General features: G+C 37.6%; 1 protein-coding gene across 5 annotated transcripts in view; it reads left to right on the forward strand.

Annotated features, from left to right (window-relative positions):
- The window catches only part of dpysl2b (dihydropyrimidinase like 2b), a 41,294-nt gene extending 24,691 nt beyond the window's left edge, over window positions 1-16,603 (forward strand). For 2 of the 5 annotated variants that reach the window (XM_081354431.1, XM_081354432.1), the window contains 11 exons: window positions 4,102-4,266; window positions 4,432-4,493; window positions 5,626-5,706; window positions 6,093-6,161; window positions 6,272-6,392; window positions 6,798-6,954; window positions 9,977-10,118; window positions 10,304-10,474; window positions 12,611-12,790; window positions 13,825-13,990; window positions 14,264-16,603. In XM_081354431.1, the coding sequence (XP_081210557.1) occupies window positions 4,102-4,266; window positions 4,432-4,493; window positions 5,626-5,706; window positions 6,093-6,161; window positions 6,272-6,392; window positions 6,798-6,954; window positions 9,977-10,118; window positions 10,304-10,474; window positions 12,611-12,790; window positions 13,825-13,990; window positions 14,264-14,355 (1,406 nt within the window). In that variant the 3' untranslated portion in view covers window positions 14,356-16,603. Of the gene's footprint in view, window positions 1-4,101; window positions 4,267-4,431; window positions 4,494-5,625; window positions 5,707-6,092; window positions 6,162-6,271; window positions 6,393-6,797; window positions 6,955-9,976; window positions 10,119-10,303; window positions 10,475-12,610; window positions 12,791-13,824; window positions 14,000-14,263 lie in introns of all 5 variants that reach the window. The other 3 variants (XM_081354429.1, XM_081354430.1, XM_081354433.1) reach the window with 2 other exon arrangements.
- The last annotated feature ends 9,763 nt before the right edge of the window (window positions 16,604-26,366 follow it).

The following is a 26,366-nucleotide window of genomic DNA, read 5'->3' on the forward strand; positions in this document are numbered from 1 at the left end:
AACACACTCACTGTCGGCAGATTACTGCACAAATCAGCAGCAGGAAATGCGATCTCGCTGGAAAGCACCGTCACACAAACACACTGAAGAGCCGCTCGTCTCGAAGAGATTTGAGATGACACTCAAAAGGCTTGTGGAGTGAAGTACTGAACTTGGCTCCGAAGCGAAAACATATCTGCATATTGCAGCGTACTTCCTTATATACCCCCTGCGGTGGGCGGAGATACGCTATGCAAATTCCGCAGACCCATGGCATTTCATTGCCATTGGCTCGTTTTATATACTCGAAGGTGAGAGGCTTTCTAAGCGAAACCCCAATCGTCGTCATCCGACGTAACTCGGAGTGACCACGAAAGGGAACTAGAATTAGTACGTCCCAAATCGTAGCATGTTGAAATGAGTATTCCAAAGATACCCGGATGGTCAGGTCTACTATTTCCGGTTAGAATTCGAAGTGCAGATCAATGCACACTCTAACGGCTAATATTGCCCACAACCCATTGCGTGCGGGAGGGAGGAGCTTTGCAGTGATGATGGTGATGTAAACCTGGCAGTCGGATGCAGCAACGGAGATGCGCCCTCAGTTTTTAAGTGTAAGAATTCAAATGTTTAACCCTAATTAAACTTATATTTTATTGTCTCGTAATATTAATGGGTTTATGTTGTGCCAAAAAAGTACCGTGTTTATCTTGTAGGGTCCGATGAAGATAACGAGCCTCATTGCAGGCTACAAAACAATAAATAAAAAGGCTCTAGTACAGTGTCATGCAAGTGTCTTTTTTTTATGTATTTATTTTGATGTTTCTGTCTGACTTATGTATGTTTCTGTCTGACTTATTTGTAGTAATACTGTGGCTGTACATATGTTAACTTTATCAGTCCAATCAAAAGAAACATGGTTACTACACTTTTACTATAGTAAAAGCATGGTTCATTTTCATCGGGGTATTTTTAAGTATTATACATAAGTATAAGATTAAGTATAAAATACGTTAAACAATAGTTACACTATAAACTTTACATATTTTAACTCAGAAAATAAGTAGCGCTAGCTTTCGTTACACACATTTGCACATGAGCGTCAGAACCAGCCGCCTCACAAACGACCTGTGTTTGGTTGATCTACGACGACGCCCTGCTTCACTCCTCAATTTGGTAAACACGTTGTAAATGTATTGTGGAAAAAAAGATGGGAATAGTAGCTAAATAAAATTATATTGGATATAAGAATGATGAAATGTTAAATGTTTTGTTAACAGTCGAGGTGTGCGTAACTAGGCAACCACGTTCAAGTTCACGTTGCATGACGTCATCGAAGTATGTCCCAGAACGTGCATACTTTTTTGCTACACACTCAAAAGTATGTACTTTTTCATCACAAAAAAAGTACATACTTTTAGGTCGTAGTATAAGTAGGCGAATTGGGACTCAGCATTGGATAAGTACTTCATTACCCACAATCCTGAACAATCCCACAGTGATGCATCTGATTGGTGGAACTCGTGTATCTGTCTGGTTAAACCCCGCGAAGGTCTGTGAAGACTGAAGATCATTAATAAAAATAAATAAATAAATAAATAAAAACCTGTGTTGCGTTTTTGCACGGTAGACTTATCAGTGCAATCATGATCTCCATGGCTGCCATGATGGCTTTTTTCAAGGAGGAAAACAAAAGTGTTCAAAGGGGTGAAAACCACTTCAAATCGGGTCATGTAGTTGAGTGTAGGGTGTCAGCTTGTGGGTTTTGTAAGGGCCAGCATGAGGGACAAGACCTACCAAGTTGTGGTGAGTTTTGCAGGGAGGTTGGTAACGTTAGTTAGCATTATCGTTCACTTTAGCTAGGCTACTGTAGCCTTCATATGGTATGAGTCATATCAAGCATTTTATGATGCCACTGTCAAAACAATATTTAGCCTAGGCATACCTCTTCATGCATTTATGAACATTTGTGTAATAATTCATGGCAAGTTAATAAACTGAATATGATGGTGGTCCAAGAGCAGACCATGCACCGGTCCATGCATCAGACCGGTGGCGTGGTGCACTTTCTGGTTTGCTGACCATCACTTTTTAATTTTCACTTGTTGTGGATATTAAGAAAATACATTAAATGTTATTAAAATTAAGGACACGCACACAATATAAAATACACAATAAAATACACGATGATAAATAAAAAATTCAATACACAATACCTATATAAAACACTATTTTTACACGATTACTACTGAAAGAACTGCTATTAACTGCACATTCACTATATAAAATTCACTGGAGGAAAAAGTTTGCGTGGCCGTCGTCAGATTTGGAAGTCGCTCAAAAGGCTCTTGTCTTTCGCGGTTGTGGCTTCAGTCGACTTCAGTGAGGCGTGGTGGTTTATGGGATGAGTAGTTCCTTCGCTCGGAAATGAAAATATGTACACAGTCTTGTACCTTTGACTTTTTTTGGATTTTCTCTTAGTTTTTTCACTCGAAATGATATGTTGTATGCTAATGAGTTCAGCCGTAGCTGGTTATCCTCAGACATGCTCTAAAACTCTTTAGATACGGATTTTTCCAAAACGTCAATGGGAGAAATGACTTATTATTACTTCCGGCACCTAAGCTCTCTCGGGCTGTGGGCGGGACTGTGATGCTCTATTACTAATTCATTTGTCACTGCAAAATGTAATGTTATTATTGTAACGTGTTACTAGTAACTCATTAGCAATGCCCTGGCGACCACCCACAAAACGCGAGCAAACAAATAGTAACACTTTTAGCACTACTAAAAACACCTTAGCAACCACTAATATCTATGGACCAGACAAACAGCGGCTTGGGCTAGTAAACAATGCCCTAAAGCAACCACCCTCAATGACCTAGCAACACTCTAGAAACCACCCACAACACTAAAGTAACCACTTAGCAGCGCCCCGGCAACCACCCACAATACCACAGTAACCACAATACACCATACTGGAAACCACCCATAACACCTGAGCAAATGCATAGGAATGCCCTATCACTGCCCTGAAAGCCAACAACAATCCAAAATCCATCAACCCACAACCACCTAGCAACCACATAGCAATACTTTAGCAACCACCAACATAACCATAGCAACACCCTGGCAATCACCCACAACACCTGAGCAAATGCATAGGAATGCCCTATCATTGCCCTGGAAGCCACCAACAATCCAATAGCAAACACCTAGCAACCACATATTAATACTTTAGCAACCACCAACATAACCTTACCATAGCAACCACCTAGCAACACCCTGGTAACCACCCACAGCTCCTGAGCAAATGCATAGTAATGTTTTAAACACTACTCAAAACACCTTAGCAACTGCTAGTATCTAGGGAAAAGAATATTATAAGGCCCAATCCCATAGCAACCACCAACAACTGCCTAGTAATCACCCACAACCCCATAGCAACACCCTGGCAACCACCCATAACACCTGAGCAAATGTATAGTAATACCTTATCACTGCCCTTGAAGCCACCAACAATACAATAGCAACCACCCACAACCACCTAACAATACTTTAGAAACCACCAAAATAACCATAGCAACCACCTAGCAACACCCTGGCAACCACCCACAACCCCTGAGCAAATGCATAGTAATCCTTTAAACACTACTTATAACACCTTAGCAACTGCTAATATTCAGGGACCAGAAAATCGCAGAAACTTGGGCCAGTAAGCAACACCCTAGCAACCATGACAGTGCCATAGCGACCATCTAGTAACCACTCACACTTTCTCCAATTTGCCTGTGGTTCCTATGGTCTTAATACAGATAACACAGTTAAGCTTTGGTTAGACCTGCTATCCAATAACTATGTTATACTTTTTCATTAGTGTTATCAAAGCTGTGATGTTTGGCTGAGTCGCTGTATCTTTTATGATGCAGCCATCATTTAGTGTGTGTCAGTATATGGCAGACCGGATGGAGACAGTGTGCTTAAAATAGTACAAGAGACTGTTTTCATGTCTCTGTTTGTCCTCATTTCAGCTCAGAGCGGCATTACTTAACTGATTAAAGTGCTTTTTAATCTGTAGGAGTCTCTTTAATATCTGCCTAACCACTGTGTGTTTGTGAACAGTCGATCATGTGGTGCCTGAACCCGGGACGAGTTTGATCTCAGCCTTCAATCAGTGGCGGGAATGGGCGGACAGCAAAGCGTGCTGCGACTATTCCCTTCACGTGGACATCACCGAATGGCACAAGGGTGTTCAAGAGGACATGGAGACGCTTGTCAAAGATCACGGTAAAGCACTGCCAGCATTCCCTTATGTGAACATCTGTATCTGCTGTACAAACCCACCAGAGTAAGCGTTTACTCCATCGGTCAGGAATTCTGCTGCTGCGCTGTTTCATCTAATGTCTCACCGACATTTCCCTCTGTAATTTCATATCCCGTCTTTGTGTGCAGGCATTAACTCTTTCCTCGTCTACCTGGCTTACAAAGACGTTTTCCAGCTCACTGATTCCCAGGTATGACTTCCTCCGTGAGTTGCACATTCTTACTTGTCTTGTAGGATCTCATGAAACCTGTCAAAAACACACCCGGGTCATATATAACCACGAAATCAAAAGAGAAAATTTAAAGATAAGAAAGTTGATTTTTTTGGACCAATAAGATACAGAAACATAAAGATAAGAAAGTTGATTTTTTTGGGCCAATAAGATACAGAAACATAAAGACAATGTTGCTAAATTGTCATGAACGTTTTCACAATGCAAAACACCTTAATGGCCCAAAGAAAGGATGGTATTAGCATTGTTTTGGAAATATACTATGGTATCATGGTATTTTTTTGAAGTACATTGGTTCATTTATTTATGTTGTTTTTTGAGTGTGCATTTTAACATGACTTTTCTTTTCTGGATAAAAAGTCTGACTCTGCATTAAAAATGTACATGTACCATGGTCAAACCATAGTATTTTTTGAAGCATATTTGTTTGTTCATTTATGAATTTCATTTATTTTTAAGTTTGCAGTTTAATGTGACCATGGTATTACTATTTCTATGGTTTTGGACATACCTTAAACTTACCATAAACCATGGTATTTTATTTTAAAGTTCATTCATTCATTCAGTTTAATGTGACTTTTAGTTTTTTTGGAAAATCCTGACTATACACTTACAAAAATACCATGGTATTACTAAGGTTTTGAATTACATTGGATTTTATTAGTTTATTTTGCTGTTTAATATGACTTTTGCAGTTTAACCCTAACTATGCACTAGGTGGATTTTGGACATGGACCATAGTAAAACCATGGTATTTTTTGAAGTACGTTGAAGCATGATGTGCCACAGATGTCATGATTTCTCTCAGGATTGAAAAATCATGGAATTATGCACTTAAAATGATTTTAAAAATTAAAAAAAGTCTTCCATCTGTTACCATCACAGTTTTAGGAGGTACAGTGCCAAGTTTCTTGGGGTTGGGTGTTTATGCTCTAATTCTCATTGAGTATATCTAAATAGAGTCCCTTGGCAATTTATAAACAAATGACGCTTGAATAGTCTGGCGGTGACCATTGCATTTGTTTTAACCATGCTTCTGTAATATTTGGCGTTCCTTCTTAAGTGAGGTCAAATGTGTGTTTCTGTGCAGATCTACGAAGTGTTGAGTGTAATTCGGGACCTCGGGGCCATCGCTCAGGTCCATGCTGAGAACGGAGACATCATAGCCGAGGTGAGATCTTCAGAGAGTCCAGCACCGAGCTCCATTACTCAGAGCTAATATCAACAATAAACTGTTTGGAGATGTTAAATCAAAACATATGTTCCACAATGAACACTCAGACTTTATATTGGCGAGCAAACCCAAAGGAAATATTCCTACATGAGGTCGATATAATTAATTGCAGATGACTTTTGGCTCAGGGTTGTGTGTATTTATCATTATGAAGATAAGCAAACTCTTTGTAATGAGGACAAAGTTTGGTTGTGGAGATAAAATGTATTGTTTTTAATGTATACAGTATATATTGAGACTATGACATGATTATTTAAAGATTCAGTGATCTCATGCTACTCTTATCTCCCCATCCCGCTCTCTTTCTTTCTTTCTTTCAACAGGAGCAGCGCAGGATTTTCGAGTTGGGGATCACCGGACCAGAGGGACATGTCCTCAGTCGTCCAGAGGAGGTGAATGGCAGTGAATACTGGGAACAGATATTTTCCATTTTCTCATCAGAAGGAAACATAGTTTCGTAGAAGAAAACCTTTGTATTGAATTGGTTTTATGGATCATTTAGGTGGAGGCGGAAGCAGTCAACCGCTCTGTAACAGTGGCCAATCAGACCAACTGCCCTCTTTACGTCACCAAGGTGATGAGCAAAAGTGCTGCTGATGTCATCGCCCAGGCCAGGAAAAAAGGTGTGATGCAAAATAATATATCGCAATATAAAACTAAATATGGTGACTCTAGGATTGGTCTGCCTTTGATTGAATCAAATTATCAACTGACCCATTCTGAAACATTCAAGGTTGAATTACCAAAATGGAAGAACATTCTGAGGTGGTTTGATCTAATCCCACTCTTTCCGCGCCATTAAAATTAGGTATTATTAGACTGGACAAGCAAGGCAGGTTTTATGAGCAGGGATGCACATCAGTAGTGCAATAAAAAAAAGAAAAAAAGAAATCAGCATGCTATGACTCAGCTGTTCTTGGCTAGAGTGCAAGAAATGACATCATAGTGGTTAGGCTCCAGATTTAGGCAAGGGAATTAGAGTGAAATTATATATGCTGTTCCTAAATCAGAATCTTTGAACCATTTAGGCACCGTAGTCTATGGAGAGCCAATCACAGCAAGTCTTGGCACGGACGGCTCACACTATTGGAGCAAGAACTGGGCCAAAGCCGCCGCCTACGTCACGTCCCCACCCTTGAGTCCAGATCCCACCACACCGGACTATCTCAACTCGCTGCTGTCATGGTAAGATCACTTAATGTCTGTTCATTTTTAGGATGCATTTATGATTTGATTTGTTTTGGTTGTGAAGTCCTAAGTGTACCTTGAGAAATTAACTTAATTTATGGGGTCTGAGAGCAGATCATAAAACTTTGGCTAATGTGTGTAAGTTCCAAATTAAGCGAACTGAACTCAGACCAAACCAGAAAGTGGCCTGAGTACAGTTCAGTTTAAGTCTGCAGTGTAGTTTACTTTTAATGCTGCATCAAATTTAAGAAATAATAATAAAATTAGAACATTATTATAATTATCATGGTAACACTTTACAGTGAGGTTCATTAGCTAACATTAGTTAACTACCTTAGTTAACATGAACTAAGAATGAACAATACTTCTTCAGAATTTATTAATCTTAGTTAATATTAATTTCAACATTTACTAAGACGTTATTAAAATCAAAGGTTGCATTTGTTAACATTAGTTAATGCACTGGTGACTAACATGAACAAACAATGAACAGCTGTATTTTTTATTAACTAACATTAACAAAGATTAACAAATACAGTAACAAATGTATTGCTCATTGTTAGTTAATACATTAACTAATGGTAAATAATGAACCTTATTGTAAAGTGTTACCATTATCATTGTTATTATTTATTAGACTGCAACCTGTCTTTTGAAAATCATATTTCATATGGTACAAAAACAGCCTTTTTCCACCTTAGAAACATTGCTAAGCTACGTAACATGCTATCAGTTTCTGACGCAGAAAAGTTAGTTCATGCGTTCATGACCTCGAGACTAGATTATTTATTAGCTGGTTGTCCTGCATTCTCAATAAACAAGCTACAGTTAGTCCAAAATGCCGCCGCTAGAGTTCTTACTAGATCAAGAAAATATGATCATATAACACCGATTTTATCATCACTACATTGGTTACCTATAAAGTTCCGTATTAATTACAAGGTATTGCTACTGACTTATAAAGCCCTAAACGGCTTAGCTCCAGTTTATTTAACGGATCTTCTATCGCCCTATAATCCATCGCGCTCTTTAAGATCACTAAATTCGAGGCTTTTGGTCATACCTAGGATATCTAGGTCCACCAAAGGAGGGAGAGCATTTTCACATTTAGCTCCAAAACTCTGGAATAGTCTTCCTGATACTGTTCGTTGCTCAGACTCGCTCTCCCAGTTTAAAACTAGATTAAAGACGCATCTCTTCAGCCAAGCATTTATATAATATTTTTAATCTTACAGTTAAATCCGGTCTCTAGTTCATAAACGCCAGAGGAGAACTGGCCCCCGACTGAGCCTGGGTTCTCCCAATGATAATAACAATCAGAATTAACATTTACATTTATTCATTTAACAGACGCTTTTTTATCCAAAGCGACTTGCAAATGAGAACAATAGAAGCAGTTAAACTAACAATAGGACAACAATATGCAAGTGCTATGACCCTTCCCAGTTTAATCTAACGCAGTACATGTATTTTATTTTTATTTTTGTATAAATAGATATAGAACAGAAGAGATAAGTGTTAGTATTAATGGATCAAGTGCTGCCGAAAAAGATGTGTCTTCAGCTGTTTCTTGAAAATGGCTACGGACTCAGCAGCTCTAGTCCAGGAAAAGGTCCGAGAAAGAGATTTTGTGCCTCTTTGAGATGGCACCACAAGACGACGTTTACTTGCAGAGCGCAAGTTTCTGGATGGCACGTAGGTCTGAAGTAATGAGATAAGGTTTGTTAAAAAAATAATAATAATTGTTATTATTATTTTTAATTACCGAGGCGTTCCCAGGCTAGTCGGGAGACATAATCCCCCCAGCGTATCCTAGGCTGTCCCCAGGGTCTCCTCCCGGTGGGACGTGCCCAGAACACCTCCCTAGGAAGGCGTCCAGGAGGCATCTGGAACAGATGCCCGAGCCACCTCAGCTCGATGTGGAGGAGCAGCGGCTCTACTCTGAGCTCCTCCTGAGTGACCGAGCTCCTCACCCTATCTCTAAGGGATCGCCCAGCCACCCTGCGGAGAAAGCTCATTTCAGCCGCCTGTATCCGGGATCTTGTCCTTTCGGTCATGACCCACAGCTCATGACCATAGGTGAGAGTAGGAACATAGATCGACCGGTAAATCGAGAGCTTCGCCTTACAGCTCAGCTCGTTCTTCACCATGACAGACCGGTACATCGACCGCATTACTGCAGAAGCTGCACCGATCCGTCTGTCGATCTCCCGTTCCATCCTTCCCTCACTCCTGAACAAGACCCCAAGATACTTGAACTCCTCCACTTGAGGCAGGAACTCTGCACCAACCTGAAGTGAGCAAGCCACCCTTTTCCGACTGAGAACAATTATTCATATCAACAGAAAAATATACCTGGATAACCTGGCTTCTCTTGAGACTCCCCTGCATCAGAGCATAGTAATGATGATATGCTAAAGCCAGTCGGCACGCTGACGTGTTTGGTTTACAAGGTAGTTTGTGACGTCAGAAACACTGGCGATTTCAAACCGCGTTTTTGAGATTTTAGATCACTGCAGTATTAAGGAGCAAATACTCTTGTGTGGACTTATGACTTTTCACATGGTTTGTCTTAAAGAGTCATGAAACCCCCCTCTTTCAGCTCAAGTCTTCCTCACAAAACTCAGTCTCATGAATAATCGAGACACCGATGCGTCATCAAAGTACTATAGTGCACTGCCAGTTACAACCTGTGACGTGGACACAATGTACATTTTAAACCCGGAAGATTAAATCTATTTAATCTAACTAAAACTTAAATCTAATTAAATCTAACAGATGCTAACATTGTCTTCAATGATGTTCAACACACATGCCTTATAATCTCAGAAAAGTTTGTTTAGGGTTTCATGACCCATATTAAAAACACCACAGAGACATATAAACAACCTTAAAAACTTGATTTTCACCACAGGGGGTCTTTAAAGACGACTCAAGCGTGAAAAGGGTTTGCTTAGTATATAAATGGAACTGTTTGACCCATTTGTTTTGTCCTAACATTATATGTGTTTTCTTATAGTGGGGATCTGCAGGTAACAGGAAGCGCTCACTGCACCTTTAACACCGCCCAGAGAGCTGTGGGTAAAGACGACTTCACCCTCATCCCTGAAGGAACCAATGGCACTGAGGAAAGGATGTCCATCATCTGGGACAAATGTGTGGTGAGACAGAAATACTAGTCTGCAAACAGTAAGGAGTTAGAAGTTTCCACAGTGCAGCATCTACTCTTCCTTCCATCATATAAACAAAATCAGTCTAAATAGTCCGAGCTGAACAGACAAGCACACTCAAGTGGACACAAACACAAACAAGACAAATCTCTCCATGTGGTCCCTGTCATTTGTAGGTAACTGGAAAAATGGATGAAAATCAGTTTGTGGCCGTCACCAGCACCAACGCCGCTAAAATCTTCAACTTGTACCCACGTAAGGGCCGCATTGCCGTGGGCTCAGATGCTGATCTGGTTCTGTGGGAGCCTGATGTTACAAAGATCATCTCAGCGAAGAGCCACAATCTGGTGAGTTCCGCTGTCAGCAATGTCATGTGTGTTTAAAACCAACGTGAAATACAAAGTTCGGTCATGAAACGCTAGGTGGCGCAGGCTGATAGGTCCTTAACTCAATTTGCTTGCAATCACATCATTATCTATAGGGCACAGATGATTGGTTCCTGCCACATCAGTAGCCAATGAACTCAACCTTCAAATACTTGGTCAGCATTTGCTATAGCAGTTGTAGCGTGCTTTCAGAAACCCTCCACCTTCTTGCAGGAGCAATAACAGCAGCAGCGTAGCAGATCTATTCCGCCAAGACCAAACAGAACAACATTGTCATATCCATTTCCATGTCAAACACTCAGAAAGATTTAGACATCAAAATAGACCCTATGTACTTTCCTAACACATGCTCCTGGTCTTACTGTGACTCATTAATGCACATTATTGATTGATTGTGTTTATGTTATTTGACTTGTATTCATGCCATCAGATTTATGTCCCTCAGTATAGTTAACCAGTGAGCAAAGTTGTGTTTTTAAGGACGTGGTTTGCTTTCCTGACCATAGAGCATTGGTTGTGCTGACCAAATGTTGGGCGTGGGCATGTTACTCATGCGAGTGATGTCATTCGGAGCTCTGCCTGGGTAATTGATGTCTCCCTCCTGGTTTGGAGGCGTAACACTGTGCAGGATGCCATGTCTTCTATTTGTGTTCATGAGCTTAAAACACATTGGCCTTAGAGGGTTGTGTTCTTTTGTCTAGTGGATTTTATATTTAACAATATATCTAAACATCCTAAAATAAAGATTTGTGTTAAATATTTAAATATATTTATATACATTATAGGTATAATTAATAATAACATTAATAATATATTAATACATTTATTTTTTTATATATTTATTTTATATTATTAATAAATGAGCAATATGTAATATAATATTTAATAATATAAAATATACTTGTTTAAAAAAATAATAATAATCTGGACTTAATGCTAGCTTTTCATTTGCAAATAGATTAATTTTGTTTTTGTTTTAAGCCTAAACCTCACTCAATATTTAAAGAATTATTTCCCAATGGCGAAAACAGAAAAATAATAGTGATAAATTATATATATATATATATATATATATATATATATATATATATATATATATATATATATATATATATATATATATATATATATATATGCTAAAAATACGCTACCATTCAAAAGTTTGGGGTCAGTAAGACTGTTAAAGAAATGTTTACTTTTATTCAGCAAGGACACGTCAAATGGAATAAAAGTAAAGCTTTTTTACAGTGTTACAAAAGATTTATAATTCAAATAAATGCTGTCCTTTTGAACGTTCTATTCATCCCAAAGAATCTTGAACGTTTTAAAATAAACACAGCCTTGGTGAGCATTAGAGACTTCTTTAAGTTCTTAAAACTTTTAAAATCTTACAGACCCCAAACTTTTGAATGGTGGTGACCGCTTAATATTTACACAGTTTTGCTTCTCAGGGACAGTACTGGAAAACAAGACAAAAGTCCTGAGTGTGTGTGTGTATTCAGGACTGTAGGCAACTGCTTGGTGTTTGAGCATGTGTGTGTGTGTGTGTGTTGATTATCAGATTCACTGAATAACCTCATGCTGTTTTTAGGTCTTGTGGGATGTTCTGTATTGCTTTTAGCAAAGCGCCAGTAGCCTTCAGAAGGGTGTTAACATGCCAGCACACACACACACACACACCCTGTAAACTTTAATATACAGTACTTCCTCCCTCATTCACTCCCTCCCATTTCCAACATTCCTTGTTTTCTTTGTACTGTATTTCTACAACCGTTCTAAACAGGTGGGCTGCAAATATGGTCTGTTCTGACATCTTGTCCTCAACATATTGTTTAAATAGCTTTCTGAAAGGATCAATAATGATTTCCAACATGGGATATCATCATCACCTCCATTTTCACCGGAATATCATGCTTCAGTATGTGGAAGGAATTTTAGAGCAATGCAAAATAACTATCTCTTAAGGAGAGCAGAGTTTGTGCAAATGACGTCGGGAATGTCTGCAAATCATCAGTATGGTTTTGTGTTGTGTACTGATCCTGATCCCGAAACGGAGTTTCAACATGCAGTGCCATGCCGTTGCTTCTTGTTTTCCAGGCAGTGGAGTACAACATCTTCGAGGGTACCGAGGTGCGCGGGGTGCCCCTGGTGGTCATCAGCCAAGGAAAGATCGTACTGGAGGATGGAAATCTCCACACCACAGAGGGATCTGGACGCTACGTGAGCCGTAAGCCTTTCCCTGACTATGTCTACAAGAGGATAAAGGCTCGCAGCAGGGTGAGTTATAGATCAATGTTTTTTTTTAATCAGGTTTTCTAATCTGAAATCTATAGATGATAGGAAACCATACCGGTTTATTATTATTATTACTTGTTATTAATTGTATATAATTATTATAATTATTCATTGTCTGTGTGTGTGTGTGTGTGTGTGTGTGTGTGTGTGTGTGTGTATATATTATATATATATAATAATATAATTATATATATATATATATATATATATATATATTTTTTTTTTTTTTTTTTTTATAGAATATTATACCATAACAAATATTCTAGCATTGGTGTTTTCAACATTGATAATAATGAAAATGTTTCTTGAGCAGCGGGTATTTCAATTCTAATAATATTTCACAATATTAATGGTTTACTGTCTTTTTGATCAATTAAATACACCCTTGGTTATCATAAAAGACTTCTTTGTAAAACATTAAAAATGTTGTAATTATTTCAAAGTTTTGACCCACAGTGGGTGTATATACTGAATGGCATATACAGTATACGTGTATATAGTGCATGCATTATGCATTTATTTAAAAGGAATATTGTAAAATATTTTTACAATTTAAAATGACTGATTTATATTTGAATATATATTTTAAAATGTAATTTATTCCTGTGATGCAAAGCTGAATTTTTGAGATTTGAATCCGTGGCGGAAGGAAGTAGTTCTGCACAAAAGAGGGTTTTTGAAGACACTCCGTTGTTGTTTCTTAATTATTTACTCATTTGTGCCGTCAAACTGTTGTATAAACGCAATATCACACTTGTAACCATATATCAGCACGCAGTGATTACCTACATCCGAATCACAGCTGTGCTGATATACAGTCATATCGCACTGCTACTCATGTGATATTGCTCATATATGCTTATTCTGTTATAAATATACTTATTCATAAATTAGTATATTTTGCCTTTTATTATAAATGTCACTTAATGCTTATTAAAGGTAAACTGTTTGTGGTTTTCTAAATGTTTTAGGTTATCAGTGTTTTACTAATATTATCATGCACCATTGTTTCTTAGCTTGCTGAACTGAGGGGCGTCCCACGGGGTCTCTACGACGGGCCGGTCTGTGAAGTCTCAGTGACGCCCAAAGCTGTGACCCCTGCTTCCTCTGCCAAAACCTCTCCTGCCAAGCAGCCCGCTCAACCGGTCCGCAACCTGCACCAGTCTGGCTTCAGTCTCTCTGGTGAGCATCGTAAGGAAATCAATTATAAATCAATTGAGATGCATGACATATCAGTACCTAAATTCACTTGTAGTATTTTATTTTAATTTTTATTATTTTACCTTATTTTATTTGTCGGCTCATCTGTACCAGCCAGAATTTTAATATTAGCGAGATACTTGTTGTTTTATATAATTGACTTAAATGTATTATCCACTTTTTCACAGGAAGAGTGTCATCATGTAAAAAATATATGCATCATAAGGTGATTTCCTTTTGATTTTTCCGTTTCAGGCGCTCAGGTTGATGACAACATCCCCCGCCGCAACACCCAGCGCATCGTTGCGCCCCCTGGTGGCAGGGCCAACATCACCAGCCTGGGCTAGACCCCTGTCCTCCAGCCGACAGGAGAACAGTGGGTTTGGGGGGAGGGGTGTCTATAAACCGAGGGATTTGCTGAAACCACCGAGTCAAATCAAGAACCGAACCCTCCACAGGGCCTATGATCTTCACTCCCTACTCTCCCAACCCCCGAGCTCTCGCCCTTTTCCCTTGTTTTTCTTTTCCCAACCCTACACCACTTCCTAAAGAAGACATCTAGACAAAAGAAAAAAAAGTATTTGCCTCATGTGAAGAAAGGAAAAATGTAACATCCACATTTGAGCACTTCTGATTGTATGATTTTTATACTGTACTTTCTACCCACCATGAGTCATGTTATTATTTTTGTATTTAACTTTATTTGCTTTTTGAAATCGGAGGGATCAAGTGTGTGTACTAGAGAAGCTGTTTATTATTGTTACTTATTAACAAGGCAAGGGTTAGAGTACTGGGTTTCTTGTGTCATTGTTTGTGGCAAAAAGTCTATTAGGACTTTTATTACATTAGAAATGTCTATATTTTTAGGCTTTTTTTATTACTTTTTTTTTTTTTTACTCAAACAATCAGTTTACATCAATGAACCCCTGACCGTATTCCGGCCCTTTCCGTGGCATTCAATGCGATCATTTCTGTAACAGTCAATAAAAGAAAGCTTTTCCAGTGGTTGCTAATTAAAAACCATGTTTTGTTTCACAACCAGAGATATTTAATTAACAATGTTAATGTTATTGAAGAAGAAACCGCATGTAAAAACAAGCAGCTTAGCAACGTTAGAGAAAATAAGAGAGGACCACAAGTGATTTTAGCTGGAAATGTTCCTTGTTCCTCATTCCAAAAGAAACTTGATCTATTCTTTTTTTTTTTTTTTTTTCTGCACAAGCTGCTTTAATTCTAAAGTTTAAGAGAAAGTCCAGGTTGTTTTTGGCCGTGAAGAAACAGAGGGCTGTTTCTGTGAGGATTATTGAGAATTTAGCAGGTGTTAGTTAAAGGTGTTAGGGTTAAGGCTGTTACATCTCTTATAAAGAACAAAGTGGATGTGGCGCTGTGAAATTAGTAACACTTTCCTAATGCACTAGAGCCTAAAGTATACTTACATTTTTGACATGCGTACAGCCGAACAAGTAGCGAGTGTGCGCGAATATACATGTGCATTAGGGCCGGTTCAGCTCTGGGACGGTTCACACAGAACGTGTTTTTGCTTTGAAAAACGCACGACGCGGGCAGTTGAATGGTACAAAAAAACAAGGTCTCAAGACTTTTTTTTTTTTAAGTTGAACTTTTAACTTGAGTGGTGTGTTTTTTAAACGCAGTGTCGTGTGCGAGACGCTGCAAAAGGTCAAACACAGTCTAGCGCTTGTTCACATAGAAAAACTAAGAAAAAGTTGCTCAGTGGAATGGAAAAACGCGTTCTGTGTGAACGGTCACTTAGAATGCTTCATCCTTGTCCTGTCTGCGTTATTTCTCATCGAAGTTATGACCGTAAATGTTATAAAAAAAAGAAGAAGAAGATTTTTTTACTCGTTTAAAGTAGTCGCGTGAATTTCTTAATCTCTCACACAAACGCTAATCCCCACGTTTCTTTTTCCTCTATGAAACAACGACGAGGGCCACCTTGTGGACAAATTAGGCCTAATCATCTTTTTTTTAATCAAAACCCATGTGCTAGCTGATCTTATAGAGTACACTAGTTTACAAAAATCCGGCTGCTCGCGTACTATGCTGCTGACATTGACGTGATGATATTTACCTTATGCTTATGCGTAAAAACCGAAGTATACTTTTGGCTTGAGGGCCAAAAAAAAAAAAAACCCCAGACGGATGTTTCTGTAGGTTTGGTTGCTGCGCAGTACGAATAAGCCTTGTGAGTCGTTAGATTTTACGATATTGAGTGGTTATGCCGCAAATGTCTATATCAACAAATGTGATATCGCAGACCTTACGCTAATGTGTCTTTTTTGTATCTTTAACTCCAAGCTGTGCCGGAGATGGACTTATAACGCTGAGTATTGCTGCAAGAGCTTGTTTGTGTTTTTTGTTTGAAACAACTGAAAGGCTGTTAAATCATGTAAAATAGCCGGTTAACCGATACAAAGGTGCCATATTTTTTCTCTTAACTCGTCATGGTGCTTTTGAAAGGCTTTTCTGAGTATGAGTTGTCAGCGCCATTCGACATGTCGACATCCATTTTTACTGTAGTAAAATGCTACATACTGTCATAATATCATAAAAATAAAACCGAGTAAGTTAAAGGTGATTTTCAATAGCTGTGTTGAACATGGCAACATGGCAGCTCCATGTTTTAGTGTTGTCGTTTTTTTAATCAAAGAATGAAAGAGATTTTCTGTTAATCTGTTTGTTTTTCATCCAAGTTGGTCTGAAAACATGAAAAACATGCCCTAAAAGCACAAAGGGCAATGCACTGAGCAGCTAGCTCGCTAGGTTAGCTGATATAGCCTTTAGTGCGTTATCAGTTTTCTTTTCCTGTGTTTGACATTTCCTATTGAAACATGAAGTTTGGCTAAACACATGGAAAGATCATGTTTTTATTTTATTTTAAATGGCTTTTGGGTAGGCTACATCACAGCCATTAATTATGATTTGGTATTTGCTAATGCTAGTCGGTTGCGCGTGGTATTGTGGGAGGGACATTCTCATTCTAGAGTGCATTTGATTGGACACAAATGTGTTGTACAAGATGAGTCATCAATATTTCTGGTTCATTTTTTCCTGAAGAGAAAGACTGTACATTTTAAATGTGTTTATTTGCTAACATATGAGTACATTAGACAATAATAGACATTCATTTAATGCCACAAAACTGTCATTTTAATTTTATGGGATTTTAAACCGTAACGATAATCCACGTTTTGTAGATGGTGGTAAACCTTATGTTCAGCCCAGACGAAGGAGGCATAGTATAAAAGTAAAACACAGTTATAAAAGGCTTTAACTGGTTTTAATGTGCCTTCCTTAAATCTTGACATCTGATGGCGGAACTTTTCTTGTATAATCTGTTTTTCATTTACTAAACCTGTCCTCCAGCTGTTTTCTTTTCCCTCATGCACATCAGCAAAATCTTGGCCTGTATCATCATTCTCCATTGCTTGCCTTTTCCTCTATGACTCAACACAGAGAAACACACACAAACACACACAGTCTCCAGTTCATTCCAGCACTGGCAAGGTCTAACCTTGCATATTCACTGCTGCTTAGTTGTTGTATGCTTAGTGTGTACTCAAAGACACACGATTGTTTGTTCCAAAGTGAAGAAACTACGGAGCCCCTAAAGGGACATGGGGAGGAAAAATATTTTCAATGCTTCTGCATTCATTTTCGCAAAACTTTTGTTCTTCAGAGAAAACTTTGTAATATTAATAATATGAAGTAGGGACGTATGGGAAAACTACCAGGGAAAACTGTATTTCAGTGTTTGAGTTCTCTCTCAAATATTTTGCGTTCCCCCGAGAAAATTTGCGTTCACACACACAAAACGTTTCTTGGGGAACATGCAAAGGTTGTTCCAGTGAACGCAAAGTTTCTATGGGAATACAATACTTTTTTACGAAACAACACAATTTTTTTTATTTTTTTTTATAATTAATAATTATTCCTCCGATATCCCCCTTAGGGGTTCCATAGGAAACAAAAAAAAAATCGTTTTCCAGTAAATATGTCAAAAATATGTAATAAAAAAATATTTAATTCAAAATACAAGTCTTCATATCTTATGCAGTTTTGCATCCAATGTAAATTTGTCTTGTTTTAACAATGTTAATCTTTTTACTAGAAAGCACGACACAAATAGCCTACAGATTAAGAAAATTGCGTTTTTCTTCCAGTTCTCAAAGTTATCAGAATATTATGCTCTCCTCACTAAAATATCCATTTTGACTCGTTTTAAATTTTAATAATGTGTTTATGGTTTGTTACGCAAATCGTACGTTCATTAAGCGAAACCGCTGCGAGCGAGACTGTCTTTGTGCGCGCTTTCTGTTGGAATGAATGTGTGTGTATCTCAAATAGAGGGTGACGCGAGGTTATAATGATTCATTCTGTTCGCATGGACTGATGTATTAATGATGGCGGTGAGAGGGGTCACTGATCTCATAAATTATATCTGCTAGTTATCACCTCATGACTGTTATTATTATTGTTTTCGCTCTTCCTGTTTCTTGTTCGTGTCTTGCTGACCTCATTGCCTTTCTACTGTTACTATGACGACTCTTTTATTTGTGATGGCAACACATTACACATCGGAAGCATATGCCCTAGCAACCCTTCTGGGCTTGGTGCTATATTAAAACAACATCGAATGGCTGGATCATTTCAGCTACGTTGTGATTACAGTGCAACACAAACCATATTATGTACAGTAGTATCTTTTCAAAAGAGAAGCTGACAGAATCTGTTTTAAATGCCTTTCTTGGTGGCACGTTTTTCTCTGAACTGTGGATTGATAGTTTGAGAGACAGCAAAAAAAAAAAAAAAAAAAATCTTATTTGGTATTTTTGTCTTGTTAAACATCTGTAAAAAAAAAGTTAGGCTAAAGTTATAAGGGAGTGTTGAATTATTTTCTTTTGTTTTTAACCTGAACAATTTTATGTGTATGGTTTGCCAGTGAGATAAGAAAATAAACTCAATTTTAATTTTTTTTTTTTACAATTTTGCTTCTCAATTAAACTTTATGGTTAGTTGAATTAATAATGATTATAAAAAAAGAAAAAAGAAAAAAAGAACAAGACAAACATATTAAGCTAATTCTTTTTTATTATTATTTAACCTGGTGCGGAAATATGGCATAAATTGAGAACAGAATTGTCCTATGTGAGTTTTCCAAATCTTTTCCTTGAGACATATGAGCATATGCAAGAGTTCAAATAAAACATGCCATAAGCATTTCCTCTGATCCCAGAGCAGCTGTCGGCACTAACACACACACACACACACACACACACACACACACACACACACACACACACACACACACACTTTGCTATGTATCCTTGAATGTTCTTCTATGCGTGGTATGTAATCTATGTAAATGCAGATGGAAACTGAAAGATGGTTCAGTCTGAGGTTGCCAATGATTTCTAGTCCCGCCCCTCTCTTTCCCCATTAACCCCAGTCCAGAAGTGAACCTGTTGTGTGCTGGTGTTTATACTGTTGGCTGTGCTGTTTGAGGATGTTCGCTTGCGCTGAAAAGTGTCTAATCCCTTGGATAGTGATGTTACAAAAATGGAAAATTAATAAAAGGGGGAGAATGGAAATATTTTCTCTACTCTTTCTTTGATTTTCAGCAATATGCACAATATGAAAAGTATCAGGAAAGCAGCAAAGACTATGTTAAAGCAGACAAATGAATCTGACATAACTGAGTCTTTTAATAGTCTATCATCAATATGACCAAAGACATAATATTTCAATCCTGTTGTAAACTACAGAAACACTACTAGTGATTCAACATCATATATATATATATATATATATATATATATACAGTGGGGTCAAAAGTTTCCAATTAAAACACCATATTTTTTTCATCATTAAAAAAAAAATTCTGGGGTCTCATTAGTTAACAGAGTACACTGTAAAAAAATCTTTTGTTGACTTAACTCATTATTTTTTGTTATCTTTTTGCATGGATTTTTTTGAGTTTTACTAACTTATTTATAAAAGTGTACCTGACAAATTTGGATAAGTTTACCTGACAAGTTATAAAGTACAATGAACTGATTTAATTTAGTTAAGTAAACTTCGAATTTAAGTTCAGTCAACTAAAGCTAAGTTTTCTAAACTACATCCAATAAGTTCAGCAAACTAAAGATTAGTTTTCTAAACTACACCCAATTAGTTCAGTCAACTAAAGTTAAGTTTTCTAAACTACACCCAATAAGTTCAACAAACTAAAGATTAGTTTTCTAAACTACACCCAATAAGTTCAGCCAACTAAAGTGGTGTTTTAAAAACTGCAGCAGTACCAAATAATGAATTACTACTAGAACATTAATTTGTAAAATACATTTGATTTAAAAAAATATGTAAAATTGACGATCACTGATACAATTTACAATAAGTTAATTAGTTAAGTCACCTTTATTTATATAGCACTTTTTACAATACAGATTGAATCAAAGCAGCACAGTGATAACATGAAAATAATACAACAAAGTTTGTTTCTAGGAGAAAATTGCGTCATCTTTCACCTTAAGTAAGGCAAATCAATAATATTGTTGAATATTAAATGTCCCTAACTAAGCAAGCCAAAAGCCAAGGCAACAGTGGCAAGGAACCAAAACTCCATCAGGTGACAGAATGGAGAAAAAAAACCTTGGGAGAACCCAGGCTCAGTCACTCAGTTCACCTCTGGGCAAAGAACGAACAGTGTATGATTATGATTCAGGCAGCATTACAGGTCAGAAGTCAGATTGGATCAGAACATTCAGAATATTATCCAGTTTCATCTGACTGGAAGTCGGAGTCACGCCGGTATGGAGACGAGTTTGTTGAGGATCAGTGCTGATGGCTGTAGTGTCGATGAGGCCTTCACAGGGCTGATGAGGCTGGCACTTCAGGGATGCGTTGTGGACGTGTCCAGGCGCAGGTCCACCACCTGATCTGGATACGGCCCGGATCCGGCTGACTTCAGTAAACCTTGGAATAAACAAAAAGACTAACATTAGCGTAGATGCCATTCTTCTTATGATGTAACAAGTACATCAGGTGTTATATACAATTCAATTTTTTTTTGCAATGAACTGCAATGAAATTGCAGAAAACAACCTTGTGAAAAGGTGTTTTACACCTGTCTCAATACATGTCTTGTGGATTAATCTGTTACATTAAACAAGATCAACCCACAGCATTCAATATAGAAACATCCTCTGTTCCAAACATTGGAACATGTTTAACACATTAAAGACCTATGAATTGGCTTAAATGCCATTTTAATATCAACTAAGTTACCAATTATTTATGCTCTCAAGCTTCAACAAATTCATCAATTAAACTAAACACTCTAAAATGCCACTCCCACAACATACCAACACATGAAACATCCTGTTCACAACATTCCTTTCAAAAAGAAACTATGAAAAGCATTAAAGGTGTTGTTCCAACCCTGTAAGACTTTCGTTCATCTTCGGAACACAAATTAAGATATTTTTGATGAAATCTGAGAGCTGGCTCACTCCTTCATAGACTGCTGGGTAATCGATATCTGCCAGCCCAGAAAAAATTGTAAAAACATTGTTACAATAGTCCAAGTGACTACAGTGGCTCAACCTTAAGTTTATCAAGCAACGAGAATACTTCGTAAAAAAAAGAAAAGAAAAAATACTTTTTTCAACTATTCTTTTTCTTCTGTGTGGGCCTCAAAATGAGTTCACGAGAGCGCCACAACCATTTCCAATATCAATAAAAACAGTAACATTTAAAAGTACAGATATAATAAGTTACTTATTTTACACACATCAATTCAAATTGATAGTTAATTTTAATGATTGCCAAAGATTGCAGTGAAAACTCACCTGTATCTGGTGCTCTGCAACTTATGTAGTGACTGAGGTAATAAATCCGGTTGGTGAACAAGCTTTTAGTCAACTTGACGGAACCTGTGAGTCAACACGAGGAAATACAATGAGCGAATCTTCAATGTGCAAAACACTCTGATTTGAAATACACTCAATAATCTTAAATTTGTGACAATATCATGACTAATTCACCCTATTATCAAGATTTCTTAAAACATGAACATAAGCGTGATGACATGGCGCAAGATCCAAACTACGAATAGAAATAATGAAAACATTCAAACCACAGATGTATTAATTGTACATCACCCATATCGATTCAATATGACATTTACTTTTGTAATTCAAAGTAGTGCTGGGCGGTTTACCGGTTCATACCGAATACCGGTGTTTATTTTTGTTACGATATGAATTTTTAATATACCGCAAAACCGGTGTATGTCGCTTTAATCGGAACGCGGCGCTGCGCGACACAGTCTCACGCCGGTTTCACACCGCAAGCGTCAGCGGCGCGTGAGCAGCACGTATTTTTTTCGGCGTCCATGTTATTCAATGAGTGCATTCACATCGCACGCAGAAGCGGCGCGGCAGCGCGTAGCAGGAGCAGAGCAGGAACAGCAGTGCAGCGATAGTTTCGGCGCCCAGTCTATTTTTAACGCGCCGCTTACGCTGAATTAAAGTGACACGCATTGATCATGGGCAAAATACACCGCAGTGTTATCCAAAAAGCGCATTGATGATATCTATTGTGTTTTAAACAGTCACTCAAATGACCAACAGCAATTTAAAAAGAAAACAAATGTCCAAAAACAAACTTGTTGCCCGAACAATAAAAACAAAGACGAATCAAAAGTTATATAAATGAAATGATTAATAAAATAAGCTTCTTGACAAGTCTTTTCTCTTAAATGTATTTGAAAACGAAATAAAGCAATGCCAACTTATCCATTATAGAGTACTCTGTCTGTACACAAGCCGCGGTTCAGCCGCGCGTGACAAACGCTGCCAGTGTGAAAGCAAAACGCGCGTGTCCTGCTCCTGCTCACCATACGCACTGCTCCTGCTCTGCTCACGCTCTGCTATCGCGTGCAGTGTGAAACCGGCGTTACTCCTCATTTACAACACACGTCTGCGGCGCATTACAGCTGCGACAAGGTTTTATTCCGTCCTCCACGCGGTGCGTCAAAATAGACCAGGCGCCTATATTTAGCGAAGCGGCGCGGAGAGCCGCTTCTGGGAAGCTTCGATCTGAAACACAAGCATTGACTAGAGTGGGCACGAGACGTGTGGGGGTGAGAGTCTTTTTTCTTGCGGCGCGCGTGTTTTTATACTGTATTAACGTATCTGAAGTGAACTGACGGTCTTTAGAAAAGTTTCTTTGTTATTACGATTGAATCTTTCTTTATCTTTCCTGATAAAGCAGTGTTTATGAGCGTTGCTGCTTTGTGTACAGCCGTTACCGGGGAAACCACTGTTTCTGCCGCTCCTAAAGCGCGTCCTGCTGGCACCTCTTTGTAAACAGCCTTGCAAACCTGTATTATTAATATTAGTGTGGATTTTTTCTATAATATTCACTCATGACAATAAAATAGGGCATTATAAGTAAATCTACTGCACTATTTCCTCTCTCACTCAGTAGAAAATGTGGTAAACACCCATCATGCTTGAGAAAAAAAAAACAAAACAAAAAAAAAAACCGGTAAAAACCGTGAAACCGGTATAATTTAGAAAAAAACCGTTATGTTGATTTTTGGTCAAACCGCCCAGCACTAATTCAAAGCTTGTGGTCAAAACTTACGTATATCTGGCGCTCTGCAACTGAGTTGAATTGAAGTGACTGAGGTAAAAAAGAAAGAAAAAAAGACTCATATTAGCTTGTGCAAAAATGGCATTATATGACCCCTTTAAATTTGTGACAACATTGTGAATAATTCACCCTATTATCAAGATTTCTTAAAACATGAACAAAAGCGCATTGAAATGGCGCGAGGCAAAATCCAAACACTGAATAGTAATAATGAAAACCGTGACATTTCAAACCACAGACGTATTACTTGCTATTTATATCACCCATAACGATTCAATTTGACAGTAACTTTTTTTTTTAATTCAAAGATTGTGTTGAAGACTTACCTATATCTGGTAGAGCTCTGCAACTGAGATGAAACTGAGGTAAAAGAAAAAATCCTGTTTGGTCCGGTTGGTGAACAAGCAGCTTTTAATCAACTTGACAAGCTTGAACACAAGGAAGTAAAAAAATCAGTGAATCGTCTATGTGCTCAAATCCATCCATGATGGATTGAATCTGACCATGAATAAAAACTGCTAGACAATTTTTTAGTGTAATTTAATTAATCTGTGCTCATAATTGTAAATAACAGGTTAGAGTGATATAATAATAAAAATGTAACAATACAAAGCAATTTTGTTAGTTGGACAGCAACAAGAATGGAAATAAAGCAAGTCAAAGTGCTTTCTTGCCGTTTCATTAACTAAATAAAATACAAGATAACTTGGGAAACTAAATGGTATTCAAACAAAAACTATTTTTGTGTGTGTTACCTGATGAATGACTCTGTTCTTTGAAGAGCAGCAGTATTTGAGAAGAATGGCAGCATTTACCAACTGGCCTGAAAACAATCATATACAGTATATAACTTGCACAGTACATTACATCATAATAAAACTAAGTAAATGGTAGATTTCTACACTTACTAGAACATTAAAACAAACAAATGGAGTGATACACTGCACTTTAACAAATATGATATATTTTTAAGTACATAGCTAAAACCTTTTCGGCCTTGTCTGCCTCACATCAATCAAAAGTCAGCTTCCTTCAGTGCTGTTTCTGAAGCCTCTGAGGACAGTTGAGAAGAAAGTGTCTACTAATTTGTCAAAGGAGAATACGTTAACAACTCAAGCACACTAGCTAATTAATTAACAGTTAATTAATTAATAAACGTGAATATTTAACTAATGACTAACTTAGAAATGTGTGTAGTTACAGTTGCAGATGCTAAGTTAAGTAACATCAGTTAGCAGTTAACGTACCTAACTAAGTTAGACTAAGATAGCTAGACTTATTTTACAACATAAACACACTCAATTTAAATCAACACCAAATCTTATGTTTTGGTAAATACTCTATTTAAAAAGGTTTCATGAATTTGCACTTACCCTCGTCTGATATAGGCTAAACGTCTGAAAACACTGGACGATGTCAGCGTACGCAGTAACGAAGGCAGTGGGCTATAAAATACGGTTCAGATAAAATATGGCATTGAAAAACTTTGCCGTTGTTTTATGGTAAACATGTTATTTACAATTATTTTATGCATTCAAACTTACCTTCGTCTGATGTAAATCTCACAGAAAATACCGGACGTTATCAGCGCGCAAGATTTGAATGGAGCAGGAGCGGGAATTAACGGCTCGAAAACAATGTCGGTCTAGAAAATACAGTAAAAAATAAAAACGTTGGAACATTGAACAAATGTTGACGGTATGTTCTGGCAAACATGTTATTTAAAATAGTTTTATGAATTCACACTTACCATACGTTTTCTCAGAAAATACCGGACGCTCTCTGCGGCTGCGCGCGCAAGAACTGCAGTGAGTCAGCGGGGGAGGGGGAGAAGTGGCTCGAGAGTCGGTTCAAAAAAAGATTCCATTTACAGCCTGCGTCAGTCTTGTGTTTATATACTGTCAGTGTCTATGGTCTTGTGTGATTCAGTTCCAAATGCGAAGCCTGAAATGTCCGTAGGCTACGTGATGGACGGGCCGGCTCCGTTTTAACCCCGAAATTACTGTTTTTATGCAGTGTCAGTGCCTCTGGCCTGCTGCCTGCATCAGCAAATTCACGATTAACAAAAAAACTACTGCCTTGTGCATCGACCAATCAGCGTGTTGTCAAGGCAGAATTTCAGGCACAATCATATTAAACAGACACATAGGGAATCATTTAAATTACTTGACATTTTGAGTGCATAGCACTTAAAATCTTAATCTGAAAGATTTTTGCTGCCAGATGAGTACATTAAAATCAAATGTTTAATTTTTGATGCAAAAACTTGTAAGTAATGTTAAGTTATGACAACTTGGAAGTAAAACCAGCAGAAAATTTAGTGCAGTTGTTTCAGCTTACATTTATAAGTTAAAATAACACTTATACTTGTTAATTCAACAGAAAATCTAGTGCAGTTGTTTAAACATACATTTTTGAGTTAAAATAACAATTTAAGTCGTTCATTCAACTTTCAGTCTAGTTGAGGACAAGAAAACATACAATTTTTTGTTGTCTGGACAATCTAGTTATCTCTACTCACAAAAATAAGTTGAAATAACTAAATTGCAAAAATATTTTTTACAGTGTATTATATTTTACATCACTTATTAAAACTTTTTTGATGTTAGTTAAAATACAATCGATTATTGTTTGTTCATGTTAGCTCACAGTGCATTAATTAATGTTAACAGATACAACT

The sequence above is a fragment of the Scardinius erythrophthalmus genome (assembly GCF_964197995.2).
Source record: "Scardinius erythrophthalmus genome assembly, chromosome: 23".
Classification (NCBI taxonomy): Eukaryota; Metazoa; Chordata; class Actinopteri; order Cypriniformes; family Leuciscidae; genus Scardinius; species Scardinius erythrophthalmus.